The 23,278-nt window shown below is 49.5% G+C and overlaps 1 protein-coding gene across 15 annotated transcripts in view; it reads right to left on the reverse strand.

Moving 5' to 3' along the window:
* Positions 1–9,066: 9,066 nt before the first annotated feature.
* The window catches only part of pacsin3 (protein kinase C and casein kinase substrate in neurons 3), a 53,510-nt gene continuing 39,298 nt past the window's right edge, over positions 9,067–23,278 (reverse strand). For 12 of the 15 annotated variants that reach the window (XM_033038407.1, XM_033038405.1, XM_033038414.1 and 9 more), the window contains 6 exons: positions 23,003–23,178; positions 17,729–17,849; positions 16,528–16,658; positions 15,585–15,644; positions 14,036–14,190; positions 9,067–9,839 (listed from right to left, as the gene is read on the reverse strand). In XM_033038407.1, coding sequence (XP_032894298.1) covers positions 9,724–9,839; positions 14,036–14,190; positions 15,585–15,644; positions 16,528–16,658; positions 17,729–17,849; positions 23,003–23,178 — 759 coding nt within the window. In that variant the 3' untranslated portion in view covers positions 9,067–9,723. The remainder of the gene's footprint in view (positions 9,840–14,035; positions 14,191–15,584; positions 15,645–16,527; positions 16,659–17,728; positions 17,850–23,002; positions 23,179–23,278) is intronic. The other 3 variants (XM_033038417.1, XM_033038418.1, XM_033038416.1) reach the window with 3 other exon arrangements.

A 23,278-nucleotide genomic window follows, 5' to 3' on the forward strand; every position in this document is an offset into this window, starting at 1 on the left:
TAGGTTCACAAGGTTAATTCCCGGAATGGCGGGACTGTCATATGCTGAGAGAATGGAGCAGCTGGGCTTGTACACTCTGGAGTTTAGAAGGATGAGAGGGTATCTTATTGAAACATATAAGATTATTAAGGGTTTGGACACGCTAGAAGCAGGAAACATGTTCCCGGTGTTGGGGGAGTCCAGAACCAGGGGCCACAGTTTAAGAATAAGGAGTAAGCCATTTAGAACGGAGACAAGGAAACACTTTTTCTCACAGAGAGTGGTGAGTCTGTGGAATTCTCCCCCTCAGAGGGCGGTGGAGGCAGGTTCTCTGGATGTTTTCAAGAAAGAGCTAGATAGGGCTCTTAAAAATAGCGGAGTCAGGGGATATGGGGAGAAGGCAGGGGTACTGATTGGGGATGATCAGCCATGATCACATTGAATGGCGGTGCTGGCTCGAAGGGCCAAATGGCCTACTCCTGCACCTATTGTCTATTGTCATCTTACCAGATGTTCATTATTGATGGCACCATTCTGTTGCTGTCATTAATATACTCCCAACTTTCTTGCCCTCCTGTCTTCATCAGTCACCTGTCTCCCTGCTGTCTCGTGTTTAGCTATACATTAACAGCAAAAAATCTGTCTCTGTGCAAGTGCTTCCACCCTGAGATAGGGCAAAGGTCCATTTCATTCCAAAGATTGGTGGCTTGCATATTGACGCTTGCTGTTGTCTGTGTGGAGTTCTGCAGTGCTACCCTGTGAATGTGTGGCCTTCCCCAGGGACGGTGCTCCAGTTACCTCCCACATCCACTCCCACCTAGTTACCAATCTGAGTTAGTACCATATCCGTATGTATGGCCCATATCCTTCTAAACCTTTCCTATCCATGCACCTCAATGTTTCAATCAGACTTTATTGTCACATGTATCTAGGTGCAATCATTTATTTCTTTGCACACAGTTTAGTAAAGATCTCACTACACATAAAGCACAATCGTACTCGTACAAGAGGGTAAGAATGGATTACACTGAGTCACTGCACAGTTGTCATCATATTTCCTGCACCACCCTGTGCCCTTCAAGTTCAGAGCTGTTAAAAATGTTAAGTCCTAACTTGGCCATAAAGGACCATTGCTCTGGCGGCAGTGTAGGAGTTGCAGGGCTCGGCCTGGCCAAAGAAGGTTGTCCATCATGTCCTCCACCGCTGCTCCTGATCCACGGTGCTCGGTCACTTGGAGTTGCAGCAATCTAATCGACCCACCCACCGCCTGCTGCAGGCCTTCCAGCACCCACTCCACCGACACCTCAATCCAGACACATTGATCCACAAACACGCTAGCCCTCGCCTCACACTCCATGCCCCAGGCTGCCTCCCATTGCCAACCTCACAACACCCAGAGCACTTCCCAGGGTGCAGGAAGTGAGCTCTCAGCCCACTCACTGGCACCAGTCCTCTCCTCTGTCTGACACCATCTTGAATCTTGTCAAAAAGTCTTTCAAACTTGTAGTTGTACCTGTGCCCATCACTTCCTCCAGCAGCCTAATCCATATAACCAACACCCTCTGAAAATACTTGTCCTTCAGGTCCCCTTTCAATGTTTTCCCTCTCACCTTCAACTTACACCCTCCAGTTTTAGATTCTCCTACACTGGGGAACAAACTGTGACCATTGTGATTTAATATACCTCGACAAGGTCACCCTCAGTCTCCTATATTTCTACAATAAATGTCCCAGCCTATCCTGTCTCTGCCCATCTCAAACCCAGTCCTGGCAACCTCCTGCTAAATCTATTATGCACTATTTCCAGTTGAATAGCATCCTTGCTAAAGCAGGGCTAACAGAACTGCACACAGTGTAGTGTCACCAACAGCTGTAAAATATGTCCCTGTATTCTCCTATGTGTAATAACCTGACCAATGAAGGGAAGTGTGCCAGATATCCTCTTCATCACTGCCTCTCTGTTGTAAGTTGTTGGGGCAAATCCTCCAAAATTATAGAAGAACTCGGGGATGATGACCATGGACATTTTTAAAACAGACTTGCTGGCTGCAAAGGAAAAACCCCCAATCCACAAAGGAAGAACCAGTTTCAGACCTGTCTGTGGGCCTGGGCATTACACAACTATGCGAATGGTGTGAACAGGAAAGGCTGGGACGGAGATAACGAGATTATTGGAAAGACAAAGGAAGGAACGGAGCCTCAGCAGACGGCGGTAAACAGCCCAGCAGCAACACAATCACCATCGTGGATGACCCATCCATCAGGACAATGGGAGCCCATCCAGGCGATGGGATAACTGATCAGGCTGATCATGACATCAGCAAACCCCTTATCATCGGAAGCCTATTGTTCATGCCAGATCGAAACTGGGAATCATCGAAAGACCCTTTTGTCCAGGGGACCACCTGGGGGGTTTCAAGGGAGAAACTCGGGTATAAAAAGCAGGAGTCAAGCCAGAACTCGCTCTCTTTTCTGTTCTGCTGGACGGCTCCGGACCATGCATCAATCTAGCTGTAAGTACCCCAGTGACCTGGTGAAGTTCCCGAAATAGGATAGAGGTTGAGAGAAGAAGGGGAAAGGGGGTGTACTTGTAAGTAAAATTGTGTAAAGTAAGTTTTACGACGTGCCCGATAATTTTCCTTCCATAGTCTTAGTTTAAAGCATAAGTTTAGCCACGTATTATGTAGTGTTGGTGAGATTCGATTTCTCATTGTTTAATAAAGCCTGTAAATTTTAGACTTGCTTTGAGTCCGTCTTGGTTTCTGTTTTCTCTCATCAGCACACTTTGGTCAAGTCAACCTTTTATCACATCCCACCATAATTCCGAGATCGAGAACCCAGGGGAACCCCTTTCTCGGGCAGTTGGGCCCGAAGTGGAGTAAAGGGAACCAAAACCCCTACACTGTGTCTGTTGCCACTTGCACAGAACAGGCCACTAACTAGGACAGCAAACTGGCGCAGCTGTAGAGTTGTGCCTTGCAGCACCGGAGACCCGGGTTTGATCCTGACCACGGGTGCTGTCCGCATGGAGTCTGTACCTTCTCCCCGTGACCGGCGTGGGTTTTCTCCGGGAGCACCGGTTTCCTCCCATATTCCAAAGACTTGGTAAAAATTGTAATTTGTCCCTAGTGTGTGTAGGATAGTGTGCAGTGATCGCTGGACGCTGGGCCGAAGGACCCGCTTCTGCGCTGGGTCTCGAAACTAAACTTGAGTCTTAAAAACTTAATTTGAAAAAATAAGAGAAGGGGTACAGGGGAGTAAGGCAAGAAGCAGGACTGCAGAGTCTGTTCCTGGAAGCCAGTATGAGTCTGACGGGCCGAATGGCATCCTGTGTGTCACTGTTAGTATATCTAGATGGATGTATCAAGGATGGATGTATCTCACCTGCAGGTGAGAGCAACAGAATGAAGTGAGCCACCTTCTCAGGTGCTGCAACTGCACTAAAGTCCAGGACTCCGACACACTATTTGAAGAGAAGCAATCCTTCTCCCAGCCATCTGTTCCAAAGCCATGAATCCATGGTCTGCTATTTGTGGAACCACACAGTGGGTGAAGTGCAAGATGAGAAGTAGCCACGTTCCCAGATTACAGCAGAGACCACCTTCCAGGGCAGTACGGATGGAAGTCAGAGCAGACACTGGGGCACAGGCAATGGGAGCAGAGCAGGGCCAAGGGCAAGGCTCCAGTGGGGAGGGATGGAGGGGTTGAAGCTCAGCCAGTAGTCCCAACTGGCCTGATGATGAGGTGGGAGAGCCAGAGCCTCCTGCCCCGATAGGGAGCATTGAGCCCCATCCCCGAGGGTGGAGTTGCCCTGGTCAATATTGATATCAGAGATGAGCCGGCCCTGACTACTTCTCATCTGGGTCAATGCAAACCGCCGTTGCCTTTTCTGGAAGTCCTTCATTGAAGGGAACGAGTAGCATCGTCACCCTGACCAGACTTCATTGATCCCACTGCCCCAACTACTGTGACACCAGGCAACTCTGAAGCACAGGAACTTGACTGGCACAACCTGCCCTTTAGAATAGGCCGGCAGTCATTCCTTTTAATGCCGCTACACTAATAATTACCAGTGTTGACCTAAGCCAGGCCTCATGGGACCAAGCTATAGGGAAAGTTTGGCCAGACTAGGAATTTATTCCTTGGAGCATAAAAGTGTGTTTGTCCTCATTCCTGGTAAAAGCCCTCATGGCATTCCGCTGCCAAGTCTGGTAAGAACGTTGTGTTTCAATATTCAGCATCCGTTTAAACGCTACAGATTACAATGCGATTGCACTGAGTTTGGCTGGAGGTGCAGCCGGTTTAGTTTAGAAATACAGCGTGGATATAGGCATTTGGCCCACCGAGTCTGCACCGACCAGCGATCCCCGCACACTAACACTATCCAACACACACAAGGGACAATTTACAATTTTACCAAGCCAGTCAGCCTACAAACCTGTGCGTCTTTGGAGTGTGGGAAGAAACCGGAGATTGTGGAGAAAACATAATCAGGTCACGGGGGGGATTTGTACAAGCTCTGTACAGACAGCACCCGTGGTCAGGATCGAACCCGGGTCTCTGGCGCTGTGAGGCAGCAACTCTACCGCTGCGCCACCGTTCCGCCCCACCACAGAGCTCCAGTGTGGTGGTCGAAGTTGTCATGGACAAGCTAGTCTGCAACTGCTCTGCTGAGGGTGAAACAAAGTGAGCTCTTCCCTTGTGTGCAGCATTTCGAGATTTCAAGGGTGTATGAAGCCAGGCCGGCGAGCAAGAACATTGCAGACACAATGTAACGCGGAGAAACGTGAAACTATTTGCTTTGTTGCAAAAAGCAGAATTTTGTTTAAACTGTCAGAGGTTGGGTAATGTTGATGTTCAAAGGTTGAAGTCCTTGTTCATAAATCGCTGAAGGCCAACATGCAGGTGAAACAACTAGTTAGGATGGTATGTTGTTCTTTACTACCAGAGGATCGAAGATATCTTTCCAGTGTTACTTGGGGCTTGTTGAAACCACACCTGGAGCACTGTGTATAATTTTGCTCTTCTTACCCAACATATCAGAAACCTAAGATCTTCTAGCATCAGGTAGTTATGGAGGGAGATATAGGGGAGTACCAGCAAACATAGATTGCAAGGGATATTGCACTTACCACATGGAGAGATATTGAATATAATCTACTCACGAAGATCTCATTGAAACTTGCAAGATTCACCAATGGCTCAATACAGGGCAGATGATCCCTAGGGCTGAGAACCAGGAGGCACAGAATACAATTAACCATTATAGACTGAGATGAGAAAACGACTCTTCACTTGGTGAATCTTTGAAATTTTTAACCTTGGAGGGTTGTGGAAGTTCAGTCAATGAGTCACAGGGTCGTACAGTGTGGAAATGCCCACAGCCTGCCCACATCGATCAACATGTCCCATCTACACTACTTCCATCTGCCTGCATTTGGCCCATATCCCTCTAAACATATCCTATCCGTATACTTGTCCAAATTAGTTCACTTCAAACAGAATAATTAATTTCTACATAGGGAATTAAAAAATATGGGAATAACTCAACAAAATGGCTCTGTGGTAGAAGGCCAATTGTGATCGTGATGAAGGGGGCGGACAGTTTCAGATGGCCAACTCCTGCTCTTAATTCTACTCCTCCATTAGAAACACAAGGCATTTCCATTAGAAAAAACAATGCAAACAATTTACTGCCCTTATTTCATACGATGTTTGATTCAGCTGTTTCACACAGGTCTACAGATCATGGGATTCTGAGGAATGGTCTTCACTGAAGCAAGAACAATACTTGAAGAGACCACAACAGCATCACAGATGAATTGTTTTGGTCCAGAGAGCTACTCTGACAGCGGAGTATGAGACCCCATTGGAATCCAATGGTCATTTTATTTTTCTCGGTTTTAAAGAGATTCTAGGGTTAAATTAAAAAACAAAAACAAACACTGCATAGATTTATAACTAAAACCTGAATGTAGACCAGTGATAACATTATTATTAAGAATAAATAGCCACCTTCTTGCAAACTACAGTTAAGGCTGACATGATAGGTCCCGTGCAACAGTGGTTGTTGATGACAGCATGGCAGTCGTACCTGCCGCCCAAGTGACTTTGGTTCAGAGTTGATGATCCAGTCAGAGATTCAGACTCTGATAAACGAGGGAGGAGAGAAGGTACAAGGAGGCATTACTCCAGGAGGAGGTTAGGCCCCTTAGATGAAGGATGGTCAGTCAAGAGGGGCAGGAGGGCAGGGCTAGGAGTGTGGAAGGTTTGGGAATGCAGGAGGTGCCACATTACCCTCAGGCCTTGCATGTCCAACATGTACAGGGCTCTTACTGCCTTCGCAGCCGAGAGCAGGGACTAGAGAGTGGATACACAAATTAAACACAGCACTGTGGTACAGGGAGCTATTCAAGCCAGAGGACTGATGTGGTGGTCATTGGTGCCAGTACAGTTAGGAGGTTTTAGTTTTTAGCTTCAGAGATACAGCGTGGAAACAGGCCCTTCGGCCCATCGAGTCTGCGCCGACCTGCGATCCCCGCACATTGACACTATCCTACACACACCAGGGAAAATGTACAATTCTACCAAGCCAATTAACCTACAAATCTGTACGTCTTTGGAATGTGGGAGGAAACCGACGATCTTGGAGAAAACCCACGCAGTCACGGGGAGAACGTATAAACTCAGTACAGACAGCGCCCGTAGTCGGGATCGAACCTGGATTTCCGGAGCTGCAAGTGTTGTAAGGCTGCAACTGTACCGCTGCACCACCGTGCCACCCACACAGTAGACAGCATGTTCTGCAGCCAATATGACCGCAACTGTGATGCCTGCCCAGACCAGGCCATAGGTAGTCAGGGATGGAGCATTGAAAGTGTGAGCGGAATCTATATCATTGGAACAGGATCCAATGCTCCCTTCCCACTGACCAGCTCCACAGTTCCCAGGTTTCCTTTCAACTTACCTGGAACAGCAGCAAATTAACCAAACTGTGTAACATCGAAAAAGATGATTTAAAGGAGTGTTGAGATGTTAATAGGATAAGATAGGTGTGCCTCAGGGTTCGGTGCTGGACCTGTTACTGTTTGTCATCTACACGAATGATTTGGATGAGAACATACAGGGCAAGATTAGCAAGTTTGCTGATGATACAAAGGTTAGTGGTTTTGCAGATAGTGAAGATGGTTGTGAAAAATTGCAGCAGGAACTGGATCGATTGGCCAGTTGGGCGGAGGAATGGTTGATGGAATTTAATACAGAGAAGTGCGAGGTGTTGCATTTTGGGACGTTAAACAAGGGCAGGGCCTACACAGTAAATGGTAGCCTCTGGGTAGTGTTGTAGAGCAGAGGGATCTAGGAGTACAGGTGCATGGTTCCTTGAAGGTCAAGTCGCAGTTAGATAAGGTGGCCAAAAAGGCTTTTGGCACTTTGGCCTTCTATTGAGTATAGAAGTTGGGAGGTCATGTTGCAGTTGTATAAGACATTGGTGAGACAGCATCCAGAAAATTATGTTCAGTTCTGGGCACCATGTTATAGGAAACATATTGTCAAGCTTGAAAGGGTTCAGAAAAGATTGACGAGGATGTTGCCAGGACTAGAGGGTGTGAGCTATAGGGGGATGTTCAGTAGGCTGGGTCTCTATTCCATGGAGCGCAGGAGGATGAGGGGAGATCTTATAGAGGTGAATAAAATCATGAGAGGAATAGATCGGGTAGATGCACAGAGTCTCTTGCCCAGAGTAGGGGAATCGAGGACCAGAGGACATTGGTTCAAGGTGAAGGGTAAAAGATTTAATAGGAATCCAAGGGGTAACTTTTTCCACACAAAGGGTGGTGGGTGTATGGAACAAGCTGCCAGTTGAGGCTGGGACTATCCCATCATTTAAAAAAAAAATTAGATAGGTACAAGGATAGGGCAGGTTTGAAGGGATATGGACCAAGCGCAGGCAAGTGGGATTAGTGTAGCTGGGACATTGTGGGCAAGCTACACGGTGTGGGCAAGTTGGGCTGAAGGGCCTGTTTCCACACTGTAAGACTCTAAGATCCAAGGGTTCGGAAACGTTGGCAGTCTGGCATCTCCGTAGGCCCAAGCTCGTGGATTAACCAAGGTTTACATGAGGCTGCGAACAAGCTGCTTTTATTATTGGTGCTGGACAGGAACCTGGAGCACAGGGCTATGATCTCATTGATGCAGAGCTAAACCAGTCATGTAGGTCAAACAAGAATGTGGTTTTGATGAAGGGTTGTGAACAATTAGGATCCAAATCTCTAATCTCTGGATTACTAGTCAAGGTAAATACAAATTGGAACCAGGGCCAAGGAGATGATTATAGAATTAAAAGTGTGGCACAAACTTTGGCCTCGGGGCGATGGTTTGTTAATGGGACACTGGTACCAGGACTGAGGAAGCAGGGAGCCAAACCGGCAGATGGGTTTCACTTCCATTACGCTGCGACCATTGTCCTCCGCAAACTTGGGCTGTGGGAAAGACTTTGAATTAAGTGGTCGAGGGGTGGGAAGTGAAGGCTTCAGATGAAGAGAAATGTAACAAGTGAAAGGCAAAGCGATTGTGCAGGGTAGTGATAGGAGCAAAGATAACCAAGTGTGTAAGAATGGAACCTGGCAAACCAACACAAGCCTATGATAAGTGATGTTCGACAGGGCTGAGTGCTGGCACCCTTATTATTAAATATGGGAATGATTTAGGTGTGAATGCAGGAGTCGTGACCATTAAGTTGCTCAGCAGCTGTACGGTGGGGCGTTGTACAAAGGCGTTACATAGGAGGCCAGGGTCGCGATGGGGAGCCACCTGCATTGATTTGAGCCAAGCTGAGCACGTGTAGAACTTTGGCTGAGGATTGTGCAGACAGATGTGACCATCACAAAACAGCTGGATGAGCACAACTGTCTTTGCTGCACATCGAGCCGGGGGGGGGGGGGGGGGGGGGGGGAGCAGTGACCCAGCCAGTTCTGCACAGAATAGTGATGGGCCGAATGACGTCTCCTGCAAGCAGCTGTGTGAACCGTCCTCCTGGATGCAGTAACAGCACACGGATGGGTCCCGGAATGAGTCTCCAAACCAGTGGGTGATCGCTCATGTTTATTTTCTCTTGTCAGGTACACTGGAGATCAACTAGAACATCGTCCTTTCTGGCTTGGTTGAGAATTACATCATCTTTCATTCAGAACATCGTCACTGCACCTATTCCAGCATTCACTGTGCTCAAACTGCCCTTCATTTTCTAGTAAAAGGATGAGGTACAGGATACAACTTAAATAGACATCCAGATCCAGAACCCATCTAAACCATCCAGAGCCTACAGCTGGGAAGTGTCTCAGACCACCCAGCATCTGTGGAGAGAGAAACGTCAGTATGTTTGCTCAAAACTCAGGTCACGGGCCGAAAACGTCAACTGTATTCCTCTCTTCATAGATGCTGCCTGATCTACCGAGCATGCCTGATCTGCCGAGCATCTCCTGCTATTATTAAGGAAGGGACAATCTCACAAGTCAAGGGTCTGCTACCTGAACAATCCATCGATCATTCTCGAGGCTCGGTACAGCTGGCTCAGGCACCTGGTTAGATAAACAAAACTAAACATGAGGGATCACGAGGTGCCATCCAGGCCGGAGATTAATAAACACAAGTGTCCGCAATCCTTCACTCGAGGGATAAAAGTGGGAGAAGGAAGAAGAAACGTCAGCAAAGAGTGGGAGAGGGAGAGGCTGCAGGAGGCACGGATCAGGAATGGGCCAGCACTGCGTAGTTGGCCGGGTACAGTCCTGCTTGTCCGCTGCCGAGTTGGCCCTTGCACCAGCCTTGTTCGTCCTCTTCTCCGATCTTCAGGAACTCTTCACCTGTGGGAAAACACGAGGACAGGTAACTGCTGGGGATGGGAGCTGCGGTTCATGTCCTGACCCAGGGTGCAGGTGGAGCTGCTGCCAAAGGAGGTGAAAAGCAACTTCAGCGACATTACAATTTGCATTTTACTGCAGGTGCAGTTCACAATCTGCAACAAATGCTGCCTTGCTGATGTGGCGCTCAGCTCACACTTCCTCACACAACCATCAGACGATGACTAGATCTCTGCCGTGAGTCAGGTCAGGCCACCCCCTCCCCACAAAAGGCCTCATTTATTCAGCGACTGGCCACTAGACGCTGCTGCTAGGAGTCAGCAAGGTCAGTGCCCTGTGAATGCAGGCCATGTAGTACCATGTGACGGACTGGTTCCTACATTGGTGCGGTGCCCTGGGAAGGCCACAAAGTCTTGCTGTTGTGAAGCAGAAGTCTTCAGGCTTCAACTGGAACTTAATCAGGCAACTTCAGGCTGGAGGTTAGAAGTGTAAGTGGGCAAAATTTGATGCTGCCTTTGTGCCTGAAACCATGCACAGGATTGAAGTTGGCAAGCAGTGTGCAAAGACAGCCAAGGTTAATGGGCCTGCAAAAAAACAAACCAGGTTCCATTTTACAGTCCACAGCATGCAAATGTGTCTGTTCCGCATAACATGCTCGGCAATTCATGCTCCAGTTCTCCACTGCCCTGAGGCTGGATCCTCCCCCTTCAAACACTTCAAGGGGGAAGAGTAAAGAGGAATATTTGGCTACATGGCCCTCTGCTGCACTGTCAGCTGCCATGGACCCAGCTAGTCTTGGAGAGAGACAGCATAGAAACATATCCTTTGGCCCACCCAGTCCACGCCCACCATCAACCACCCATTTACACCAATCCTACATAATCCCATTTCATTCCCACCACATCAACTCCCCCCAGACGCTACCATTCACCTGCACATGGGGGCAGTTTCAGTAGCAAATTAAACCCTGAGTGGAGCACTCAGAGGAAGGTGACAGGGAGAAGGTATAAACTCCACACACAGACAGCACCCAAGGTCAGGCTTGAACCCAGATCTGTGGCACGCTAATGCTCTATGAGCTGCACCACTGCACCAGGCAGTGATCAATACCTCTGTACAGGGGTCAGGCCTTCAGTCAGGCTTTGAGCAGGCCAGAGGCTCAGTATTCTCCAATCAGTGACTCATCTGTTGACACGCCAAGCCTTTCCACCATCTTTGTTTATATTCATACAATGGATGTGGGCCTCACAGGGCGAGCCAGCATTTCATTGCCCCATCTCTATTAGCCTTTGAGAAGGTGTCGATTAACTATCTATCACCTTGAACTGTTGCCATCTTGAGGTGTGAGTAGACCCACAATACCGCGAGTTCCACAAGTTCCAGGATTTTAACCAAATGATGGTGCAGGCACGGTGATATATTTCCAAGTCGGGATGGAGCATGGCTTGGAGGGGCAACCTCCAGTTTAGTTTAGTTCAGAGATACAGCGCGGAAACAGGCCCTTCGGCCCACCGGGTCTGCACCGACCAGCGATCCCTACACATTAACACTACCCTACACACATTTGGGACAATTTACACTTACACCAAGCCAATTAACCTACAGACCTGTACGTCTTTGGAGTGCGGGAGGAAACCGAAGATCTCGGAGAAAACCCACGCGGTCACGGGGAGAACGTACAAACTCCGTACAGACAGCACCCATAGTCGGGATTGAACCTGGGTCTCCGGCGCTGCAAGCGCTGTAAGGCAGCAACTCTACCGCTGCACAGTTGGTGCTTTTGCTGCCCTCGTCCTCCTAGCTGGGATTGGCCCTGTTTGGAAGATGTTGTCTAAAAGCCTTGTCCCACTGAACGAGTTCATTCAAAGAGCTCCCGAGTTTGCCTTGATTCGAACTCGGAGATTTACGGTAATGGCCACTCAGCGGTACTCGGGGCTCTCATGGACACTTTTCAACATGTTGAAAAATCTTCACGAGTCTTCCCAAGTACCTGCCGTTAGCGTTACGAGCCGCTAAGAGACGTCCCCGAGCACCGACGTACCCGCTACGTACATTCTACGTGCTTACCACGAGTTTGATTTTTCTTTAAACTCGGGAGAGCACTTGAATTAACTTGTACAGTGGGACAGGGCCATTAGGATTGTTGGCAAGTTGCTGCAGTGCATCTTGTGAATGGTACAAACTGCTGCTACCCATGTGCCAGTGGTGGTTGTGATGGGACGCCCAGCAAGTGGACCACCATGTCCTGTGTACTGTACTTCATCAAGCTGCAGTCATCCAGATAGATAGAGTATTCACTCAAGCTTTGTAAGATTCCCAGCCTCTGACCTGCTCTTGTGGCCACATTGTGTATGTGGCCACTCCAGCATAATTCGTGGTCAATGGCATTCCCCATCTACAAGGCTCAAGTCAGGAATGTGATGGAGTCCCACTCAACAACAACACTCAACAAACACAACACCATCCAGGAGAAGCAGTTTGCTTGATTGGTTTCCCATTCACCTGCCGAAATATTCACATCCCCCCCACCCTTGGTGCACAGTGGTTGCAGTATGGAACCAGCTGTTACTTTCCTTGGCTATGCCCGGCAACATCTCCCAAACTCATCTCTTCTACCTCGGGCAAACAAATTTGCTAAACAAATGTTATGTCAGAGAAATGTTAAGCACTGCTGGCTTTTTCTGCCGAGGCTCCACCTCAGACCATTGGACTCCATGACAAATCCATTGCGGATTGTATCACTGTGGGCCTTGCATTGGGATATACGGGTGGGTCCTGGTACTAAGAGCTGGCCTCTGGGCAGGAGATAAGCTGATTGAGATGCGCATGGTGAAAGATTCCAGATTCCAATCACACGCGTCCAGGGTGTAAAATGAGATTGCTGGAAGCATTCAGGGCTCCAAAGATCCTATAGCGAGCAAGATAGTCCACTCGACGAAAAAGACGTAGTACGGTCATGGGCAGATTCATGGGTAATTTTCGGCCCCATTTTCGTAATCGGCTTCCGTCTCCGCACCAAAGATCCCATAGGATACTAGTGCGGAGACGGAAGCCGGTTACGGAAACATCCTCGTAAAAATATAAGTTCTTTGGTAAAAATCTTCTCCTCATTTTTAGAATTAATTTATTAACACAAACTGTTCCCCCGTAAAGTTGATTACACTGCGAGTCGGGTCGGGTTACTGAAATGGATGAAAAAAAGGCCCACGTTCCGCTCCGTTGCGTACTACATGTCTGCCCATTGCATTTAGCAGGACTGGTCTATCTTGCTCTGCTATAGGATCTTTGCCTTTGTCTGACATCAGGGCAAAGGCTCATGGGAACCCGGCCACATGGAGTATCCCCTCTAAGTCATTCACCACCCTGACCTGGAGATCATCACCATTCCTGCACAGCTGCTGGGACTAAATCCTGGAATTCCCAACCACCCTGGGAGAAGCTTCATCAGGGGGGAGGGGACTGGAGCAGTTTGATATTGCGGCTCACCACCACCTTCCCACAGTAATTAGGGAAGACAAAAATAATGCTGGCCTCACAGATGCCAACAAAATACAAAAACAATTTAAATAAAGTTTAATCCTTATTGTCCCATGCTCCCCTCAACCTCGATTATCCAACCAAGGTAATGCCAGTGTCCTGTTCACTGTCCACTGCCCATTCAACACCACCCAACACACTCACATAGCCTTCAATATCCCAACCAGTCTGATTCCAGTCTTCAGCACAAACACCATGTCCTTTAACCCAGTTAAGATCAAAACGTTGCACCTCCTATCGTCTGAGGGGAAACTGCCAGGGGTCGTGTGGAGGTGGTCGGGGGGGCAATGAGTGGACCAGGGATTCACAGAGGGACAGGGCCCTGTGGAATGCAGAAAGGGGTTGGGTGGAGGTGGAATGCCATTACAACTGGCGGGAATGGCAAAGGGCGATGCGCTGGGTGCAGAGGCTCGCTGAGTGAAAGGCGAGGACTGGGGCAACTGTCTCTGCTAGCACGGGGGGGGGGGGGGGGGGTGAGAGCAGAATGCCATGAAATTGAGGAAATGGGCGAGAATTCAGTGGAAGGCAGTGAAAGAGGGATTGTTCTGGGTGGGATGTGGCTGGGTCTGGGGGCAGTGATCACCACACAAACATGCAGAGCATCTGGAGGCCACGTGGGCAACATTGCGCATCGAAGCCAACGTGTGTTAGTTGGTCAGTACCTGCAGAAAAGCTCAGCTCATCAGCCTCCTGCCCCAGGTAATCATACAGTGCCCGCACTCTGACAGCCGCTACCTTCACTGCCTCGTCCGGTCCCGACACAGACTTCCTCGGGCTGTCCTCATCCGACCAATCCGATGAGTAATCTTTAACTCCGCTGTGGGAAGGAAGGCAGAGATGAGTGCAAACGCAGCGTTTGTGTGTGTGTGTGTGTGTGTGTGTGTGTGTGATTATCAGTGTAGTCAGAGCGACAGAGAGCATTTCAGAAGCTAAGATCAGGTCGGGGGAGGGTTTGGAGACCCTGCTGTCAAACACTGGCCAGGACAGTCAAACACTCCTAGTCCGCTGCCCTCCTGTGAGTCGCTGGCTGTACAAACTCACTTCCTTTTGCTCATTCCCCCCCCCACCGGCACATCGACTCCCTCTCCCTGGGTGACTCACTGCAGACACCTTCCACTGATGACAAAACTAGTCACGATTCTCAGCCTCTGCACTCCGACAACCTGATATGTCCTCGTCTCTCTTCATACCTGGGACCTTGACAGGAAACTCTTCAAGCTCCTCTGCACTGCTTTCCCAAAGTGGAGAATAGTACTCTGCGCGAGGCGTGAAGAGTGGTTTATAACATAAAAAGCATCGTATCCGATATGGATTAAGCTCACGATCCCGTGGAGTTTCAAACCACCATCTAACATTCACCCTTCAACTTCAATGTGTGGGGGTATATTCCATTCCTGATATTCTTTTCCACATTAAAATATATCACTTCATCATTCTGTTAGATACCAATTGCAAAATGTTTCATCAGTATATATCTGTCCTTGCAACCTAATCATTGTTTATATTTGATGGGGTTTTTTTTTTGCTGGCTGCAGAGTTTGACGATGTCTTGTATACACAAGCGCAGGTCAGTAACTCAGTTGGAATCCGCTATTCAGCAACATTCAGAGCTGGCAGTGGCCAGATCCTGCCTCCACCCCTCTGCATGCACGCTTGCGGCAGACCAATGTCAAATACCATTTTGAAATTCTATCCCCACTTGCCGATCAAACAACTAAATTAATCTCAAGCCACATCCTCTGTGTTTGTTTCACCAGCTGTCACGTACTCGCCTGGACTTTACAAAGTAACAATGAATCTTTTTTTAAAACAGGATGCTGTCTCTAGGTTTACACATCACCAGCTTTACATTATCTACTCCCCGCTGTGTTCGAAAAAACACTTCTCTTTTTCCTAAATAAGGGCATCATGTTTGCAATGCTCTCTTCCCCAGAGACAACCCACATGTGGCCAGTTTCCATAAGGGAAAGGGGGAGGGGGAGAGGGGGAGGAGGGGGGGAGGGGAGGGAGGGGGAGAGGGAGAGGGAGAGGGGGGGAGAGAGAGGGGGGGGAGGGGAGGGGAGGGTCAGGAGGTGGAGCAGGGCTAAGGGGGGAAAAGCAGGTAGGGGATGGGGGGGGTAGGCTGGTAGGGAGGACTGAAGCAAGGCAGGGCAAAAGGGGGGGGGGGGGGGGTGGGGGCAGAGGAGAGAGCTGGACGGGCTGGTTACTAACAGTTGCCGATGGCCGTCAGGTAAAGTTGTGTCTGAGACTGTCTTCCCCTCCATGTTACACCTGCATTGTTAAAAAGCAGTTTAGGAACAGTGAAATCCTCTCTCCACCCACCAATCTCCTGGTCCTGCACGGTTAGGTACAAGATCACACACTGTTGCCTCCTGTCATTCTGGAACCTTCCCTCCAGTCGATCTGCCACCATCAGGGTTCGAGTGTCACTTCACCCCAGCAAACTCCTTCCCGCAATCATCTACTCTCATCTTCCCCAAAAGCCCATGCAGGGTCTCTTTTGATCTCTTGCTCCTCATCATCTCTGTAACTCCCTCTTCCTTTGACATTCAGCCTGAAGAAGGGTCTCGACCCGAAACGTCACCCGTTCCTTCTCTCCAGAGATGCTGCCTGTCCCGCTGAGTTACTCCAGCATTTTGTGTCTATCTTCGGTGGAAACCAGCATCTGCAGTTCCTTCCTGCACCCGTTCAGGGTTTGTTGTGTATTTCATCATATATTGGTGCACTCCACTATTGGAGATGAACTGGTTGTGCGTGCGTGCGTGTGTGTGCATGATAAATGTTGAGGGGCCAGTTTATGGGCACAAGCAGGGACCTTGCCATAGTGGTCCGGTCCACAATAACTCTACTACTTGGATCCAAGGCCCAGGAGTCTCTTCCTTGGCATCGTGCCCACAGCTGGCTTGTCGAGGTGTTGACAATAGGGAGTTGAGCACTGGCGGAGAGCAAGTGCGTTTGCCCCCCCCCCCCCCCCCCCCAGTTAGCAGAGGTAACCTGGCATCATCTGCACACGTCAGAGGAGGCACAGAAGACTGCAGCCACCCCCAACCACACATCAGCATCTGCAGACTGCCATCCATGTGCCATGGAAGAAGAGTAAGGAGAGAGGGCAGGGATGGGCGCGCGGGGGGGGCCGTTGTCGGAGGTTGTGTACCTGTCCTGTGGAGGAGAGGAGCGGGACATGGAGCCACTGGACGGCAAGATGTTTGTGAGCGTCACTTCCTCTGTGACTTGACCACACTTCTCCTTGCGGTGGATCGCTCGGTTTGCCTCAGGAAACCACTCCTGTCAGGGGCAGAGAGTAAATCAAAATGTACCAGTGGCAGGAATGATTATATTTACAGCATGAATATTGTACTTAGAGCGATGCACAATGCTATTTGGCCCATGGGTCTAGAATAATTCCAATGGAAATCCCTTTATTCCCATTCCCCCCTCTCCTACTTTTCTCTCACATACTATCCGCTCCCCTTCAATTCTTTTCGTCATTCACCTAAACTTTGGAGTCATTCCACCAGCACGCGTTTGGATCGGGGCGGAAGACAGAAAACCTGGGGGATTCCATGTGGGCTCGACAGGTGCACTGACTGGTTCAGTCGTTCAAACATCCACGAATGAAGGTGGATATTTCTCGATACTGAGCTGCCCAGCACGAAAGAGAGATTGACGTACTTAACGTACTACAGTGGTCTGGGTTACCTAGAAAAAACTGATCATTACTTGCAATATTTATTTGTCTGCGTTGGGGCCTTTAATGCGCCTGTAAAGCTGCACTAGATGGGATGTCTTTGTTCCCGTCCCGGTGCATGCGACAAGTAAACATGCGGTTGACTCTCTCACCTTTTGGCAGGCCGTGCAAACGCTGCCAGACAGCACCCGGAGGTCAGGGATGAACCTGAAGCAGCAAGGCAGGAGGCACTGGAATGGCTGCACCACTGTGCTGCATGGAGTTTGTTCTGCAGCAGTCATGCCTCTTGCGTATGCACCTTCTCCAGAGAGCAGCACAATGTACACAGGAGTGTCACTAAAGGGCTGATGACACCTCCTACCCATCCTAAAGGGTGCATGGAGAGGGCTGAGGGCACCCCCCTGCAGCAGTCTGCTGATCCTGTGCAGGCAGTTTCTACAAACCGCTCCCCCCTGTCACCCACAGAGCACAGTAGCTGCAGATTGCTGCTTCTGTGGAATGTGGAATTCAATGAATCGCTCACCGACTTCCCCACAGATCAACACAAAGTCCCTCTCACTTCAGGGTGAACACGCTACCACCGGAACAGCCAGGACATCCCTCTCCCCGCTGCACACCTCCCCCCACCCAAACAAGGCGAGAGAGAAAGAGAGAGAGAGACACTCACCTCAAGCTGCGGCCAGCTCATGGGCATGCCGGGGCCGTGAGTGTTGTGCCACCACCGCAAGTCCTCCTGCTCGTTGGCTGCGACTATGGCTTTGTGCAGGTCCCGATAGATGGTGCGGAAGCTGCAACAAGACCAGGGCACAGGCTAGTTAACAGGCTCCGGCTTCTGCCTTCCATCAGATAGGAGGTGGCCTGAGGCCTGTGGGCCAGGGCCCATTCCAAAACAGCGCATCACCTGGCAGGCCCGTACAAAGCTTTTCAAAAAGGAGGGGTGGCATGACAGGATTACAAAAAAACTTAATGTGAAATAATGTGCGCGCTGCGCACATCACGAGCGTGAAGCGTGAAGTCCCTCGATGCCAGGGTCCAGGGCCCGCTTAAGGGCCCTAGAAGCTCTGGGGTTTTAGATGCTCTCTGATCCATTCTGAGCCTTGTTTTGGAGCATTTTTACACCAAATTCATGACCAATATTTCAGAAATTGACAGGAATCTGAGGTAGCTTTTTCACACAAAGGGTGCTGGGTGTATGTAACGAGCTGCCAGAGGAGGTAGTTAAGGCTGGGACTATCCTAATATTTAAGAGACATTTGGACACGTACATGGATAGGACAGATTTAGATGGATATGGGCTAAAAGCGTGTGAGTGGGACTAGTTTAGATGGGACATGTTGGTCGGTGTGGGCAAGTTGGGCTGAAGCGCCTGTTTCCACACTGCATCATTCTATGACTAAAAATTGAAGAAGAAAAATGCATGTAGATAAGGAGAGCAGATTTGAAAGAGGGGTGAAATGTAAAGGCAGAGAGAGGTTTATGGGTGGAAAGGAACATAGGAAAGGAGGGGGGAGAGTGGGCTTGGGCAGATAGGTGAAGGGAAAATAGTCACAAAGTGCTGGAGTAACTCAGTGGGTCAGGCAGCATCTGTGGAGAATATGAATAGGCGACGTTTCAGAGTGCTGGAGTAACTCAGCGAGTCAGGCAGCATCTGTGGAGAACATGCATAGGTGACATGTCACAGAGTGCTGGAGTAACTCAGAGGGTCAGGCAGCATCTCTGGAGAAAAGGTATGGATTATAGTTCGGGTCAAGACCGTTCTTCAGTAATATTCATGATATGCCATGCATAGACATTCCTGAATGTTACCCAAACCATCGTGAGCTACTTTGTTACGGTGCTTGCCCTCTCCTATAACGTCTCTGCTGCCTTGGGTGATGCAGGACAGGACAAGCTTTGGGACAGGGTGTGAAGCTGTTGCCGTCTGTCCCAGCCTGGTAAAAACCTGGATGGAGTGGATGTTTCCACTAGTGGGAGAGTCTAGGACCAGGACTGTACTGTACACTGACAATGACAATTAAAATTGAATCTGAATCTGAATCTGACCAGTGGCCACAGCCTCAGAATTAAAAGACATTCCTTTAAGAAGGAGATGGCAGGAATTTCTTAAGTCAGAGGGTGGTGAACTGTGGAATTCATTGCCACAGACAGCTGTGGAGGTCAAGTCAATGGACATTTTTCAGGAGGAGATTGATAGATTCTTGATTGAAAAGGGTGTCAGAGGTAATGGGGAGAAGGCAGGAGAATGGGTTTGAGAGGGAAAGATAGAGTCATAGAGTGATACAGTGTGGAAACAGGCCCTTCGGCCCAGCATGTCCCATCTGCACTAGTCCCACCTGCCCACGTTTGATCCATATCCCTCCGAACCTGTCCTATCCATGTACCTGTCTAACTGTTTCTTAAATGTTGCGATAGTCCCTGCCTCAACTACCTCCTCTGGCAGCTTGTTCCATACACCTACCACCCTTTGTGTGAAAAACATACCCCACAGATTCCTATTAAATCTTTTGCCCTTCACCTTAAACTTATGTCCTCTGCTCCTCGATTCACTTACTCGGGGCAAAAGACTCAACCATATCTATTCAAATCATGATTTTATACACCTCTATTCGATCATCCCTCATCCTCCTGTGCTCCATGAAATAGAGTCCCAGCCTACTCAACCTCTCCCTATTGCTCTGGCCCTCTAGTCCTGGCAACATCCTCATAAATCTTCACTGTACCCTTTCCAGTTTGATGACATATTTCCTATAACATGGTGCCCAGAACTGAACACAATACTCTGAATGCGGCCTCACCAACTTCTTATGCAACTGCAACATGACCTCCCAACTTCTATACTCAGCCTGACCCGTTGAGTTACTCCAGCACTCTGTGAAACGTCACAGAACAGGGCAAGATTAGCAAGTTTGCTGAGTATACAGAAGTGAGTGGTTTTGCAGATAGTGAAGATGGTTGTGAAAGATTGCAGCAGGATCTGGATCAATTAGCCAGGTGGGCACAGGAATGGTTGATGGTTGCATGGTTCCTTGACGGTCGTGTCGCAGGTATATCAGGTGGTCAAAAAGTATTTTGCCACTTTGGCCCACATCAGTCAGAGTATTGAGTATAGAAGTTGGGAGGTCATATTGCAGTTGTATAAGACATTGGTGAGACCGCATTTAGAATATTGTGTTCAGTTCTGGGCACCATGTTATAGGAAAGATGTCAAACTGAAAAGAGTACAGAGATCCCCATCCTGGATCAGTCCAATCAGGGTTGTGTCATCCGTAAACTTGAGAAGCTTGACAGAGGTGTCTGTGGAGGTGCAGTCATTGGGTGTGAAGTGGTGATTGGAGTGGGGTGGGTGTAGAAGGGCCCAGTCTTTGCAGGTACTGGTTCAAAATGAGTAATTGGGTGTGAAGTGTTGTTTGGGGTGGGAAAGGGTCCATTCTTTTCATACTGGAGTCTTGCCTTAAGTAGGTGTGAAGTGGTGAATGGGAAGGAGAGGGTGCAGGGTCCATTCTTTGCAGACTGGGGTCTGGCTGTTTGTTGGGGAAGGGGTACCAGGGTTACGTTTCTGATTTTCAAGCCTGCAGTAAAACTCATTCGGGTAGTTCGTCAGCTGATGATTGTCCAAAGAGCAGGGGGCTTTCCTCTTATAGCTGGTGATTATTTGCATGCCCTTCCAAACTGAAGAAGAGTCATTAGCTGAGAACTTGCTCCTCAACTTCTCAGAGTACCTTTCCTTGGCAGCTCCGATTCCTCTTCTCAGCTCTTTATCGATTAGGCTATCTTTTAACTCTTTAACGATTAGGCTATTGGCTTGACGCATATTTGCCCCCAGCCCCCCCACCTCCCTCCCCCCCCGATCTCAAAATTGAAATGTTACATCTGTATATAATGATCCCATTAAAATGTGTATTTTTATGTCACAAATTATGGAATTCATATTTTTCAGTATTGTTATCAAGGAAAAGAAAGCAGTTCCAATTGTTTGATATTATTTGATATTGTTTAATATCATTCATATGGAGGAGAAAATATAATAGCTCCTACCTTAAATATAACCTACCTTAATTTTGCAATCTCACTGAAGATAATCCCCCTTTCCCTCTCCCCTCCCCCATCTCTCTCTCCTCTCCCTTCCTCTCTCTCTCTCCCCCTCCCCCATCCCCCCCTCTTTCTTGCGGGGGGGGGGGCGAAGATGAAGGTGGCGCGGGCCCAGTGGGGGCCAAGCAGGCGGGGGAGGGGGGGTGAAGGTGGCGCGGGCCCAGTGGGAGTGGCTTAGACTCAGCGGGGGTCAGCGGGGGGGGGGGATGAAGGTGGCGTGGGCCCAGCGGGGGTGGCGTGGGCCCAGCGGGGGTGGCGTGGGCCCAGCGGGGGTGGCGTGGGCCCAGCGGGGGCCCAGCGGGGGTGGCGTGGGCCCAGCGGGGGTGGCGTGGGCCCAGCGGGGGTGGCGTGGGCCCAGCGGGGGTGGCGTGGGCCCAGCGGGGTTGGTGTGGGGGGAAGATGACTTTGGCGTCTGGTGTTGGGGTTACAGCCGTTGGGTTCAGATTCAGCCACTCCTGCCCGGGGTCGAGATAACAGAGAACTGGCCGTTTCCAAAGTGGAAACGTTGATTTTTTTTGATTTTTTTTGTGACTTTTTTCTTAGAGGAAAAAAAGGGGGGTGCGGTCGCACCCAACGCACCCCTCCTTCGGATGGCCATGCCTGGAGCTTGCCCAGTACTTGGGGTTGGATCCAAGCATCTCACACCACCAAGCAACCTTGCCCAGCAACGTTCAAGCCTGTCAAAGCTGCAATATAGAAACTTTACCCGAGAAATGGCTCATGGAAAGAGAAGCTGCAGATGAAAACAGCGTCCATTTTCCTTGCTTAGACGCTGGCAGACCATTCAACCACAGGAAAGACCTCCCTCAAACTACCGACCCAAGTACAGATGGAACGAGATGAGACCAACAGCCCAACAAAAAACAACCAAAATTGTAGATGCTGGAACCTAAATCAACCTCAAACCAGATAAGCTAGTGGAATGTGACCGGTCGAGGAGCATCCGTGGAGCGAGCACCCAGTCAACATTTCTTGTTAGGGACCCTTCCTCAGATCGCAGCGTGGGGGGGGGGGGGGGGGGGGGGGAGAGCATGGTAATGGGAGAGGAGAAAGCAGTTTACAGGAGGCCACGGATACACAGGCTGCAATGGGAGTGGGACTGAGAATGAAGGTGGCAGCAAGAAGAGACAATATCCCAATCTCTTCCTGGTTTCCCCAATGCCGATGAAGCACCTGGTGAACATCACATACAGTGGACTAGAGTGCAAGTACAAGGGGATCGCTGCTTCCTTTGGGAGGATTTTCTCGGTCGCCAAACCCTTTTGAACCAATGCAAACTGGCAGCAGAGAACAAATGCCACTTCCCCAACCACAGGCAGGGCCAAACCTCACTCACTGTTAGCAAAAAAACACACAGCTGGAGCAACGCGGCAGGCCAGGCCGGGCAGCATCTGTGGCAGGAATGGACACACAATGTTTTGCGCTGGGACCATTCTTCATACTAATCTCTGTGCATTCTCTGGCCAGAAGCGACCTGAACTGCCGAGTTCCTCCAGCACACGTTGTTGAGGATTTCAGCTTCCGCAGCTTCTTGTGCTTCCATGTAGCTCACAGAAGCAGGAACCATCAATGGTCCTGGTCACAAACCCCGGCAGGAAGCTTGTGAGCAAGGTTCGGAAAGTTATGCCAAAGTCTCAGTCAGCAACAGAAGCCAACTCCACAGTTGCTGCCTGTGGAGTATTTCCAGAAGGCTTGGTTTTTAATTCAGATTTCTAGAATCTGCAGGGGGTTTTTTTGGTTTTGGTTTTGGTTTCTGCTGGGCCTCCCATAGCTCAATCATTCCAACCTATCTCTCCTCTTCCCCGTCCCATTTACTCTCCCCGCACCCTGCCTCGCCAGGTAAGGTCCCCACCTGTCCACGCTGGAAAGGTCCAGGTGCGCGTGGAAGTCGAGCAGGACCTCCTTGAAGAATTGCAGCCGCTTCCTCTCGCTGTCCTGGCAGGTGTCAAACACCTGCTCCATGTCTTCCATGTACTTTGGGTTGTATTTGTTCAGGTCCTCCAGAGATTTCTCATAGCGTTCACGACCCTGCAGGCAACCAGCAGTCAGATCAACCCCTCCCCCAAAACCACACATATCTCAGCCCTGTAAAATGGCCGCTGCTCTCCCGTTCCACATCTGTACTCCA

The sequence above is a fragment of the Amblyraja radiata genome, chromosome 20 (genome assembly GCF_010909765.2).
Source record: "Amblyraja radiata isolate CabotCenter1 chromosome 20, sAmbRad1.1.pri, whole genome shotgun sequence".
NCBI lineage: Eukaryota > Metazoa > Chordata > Chondrichthyes > Rajiformes > Rajidae > Amblyraja > Amblyraja radiata.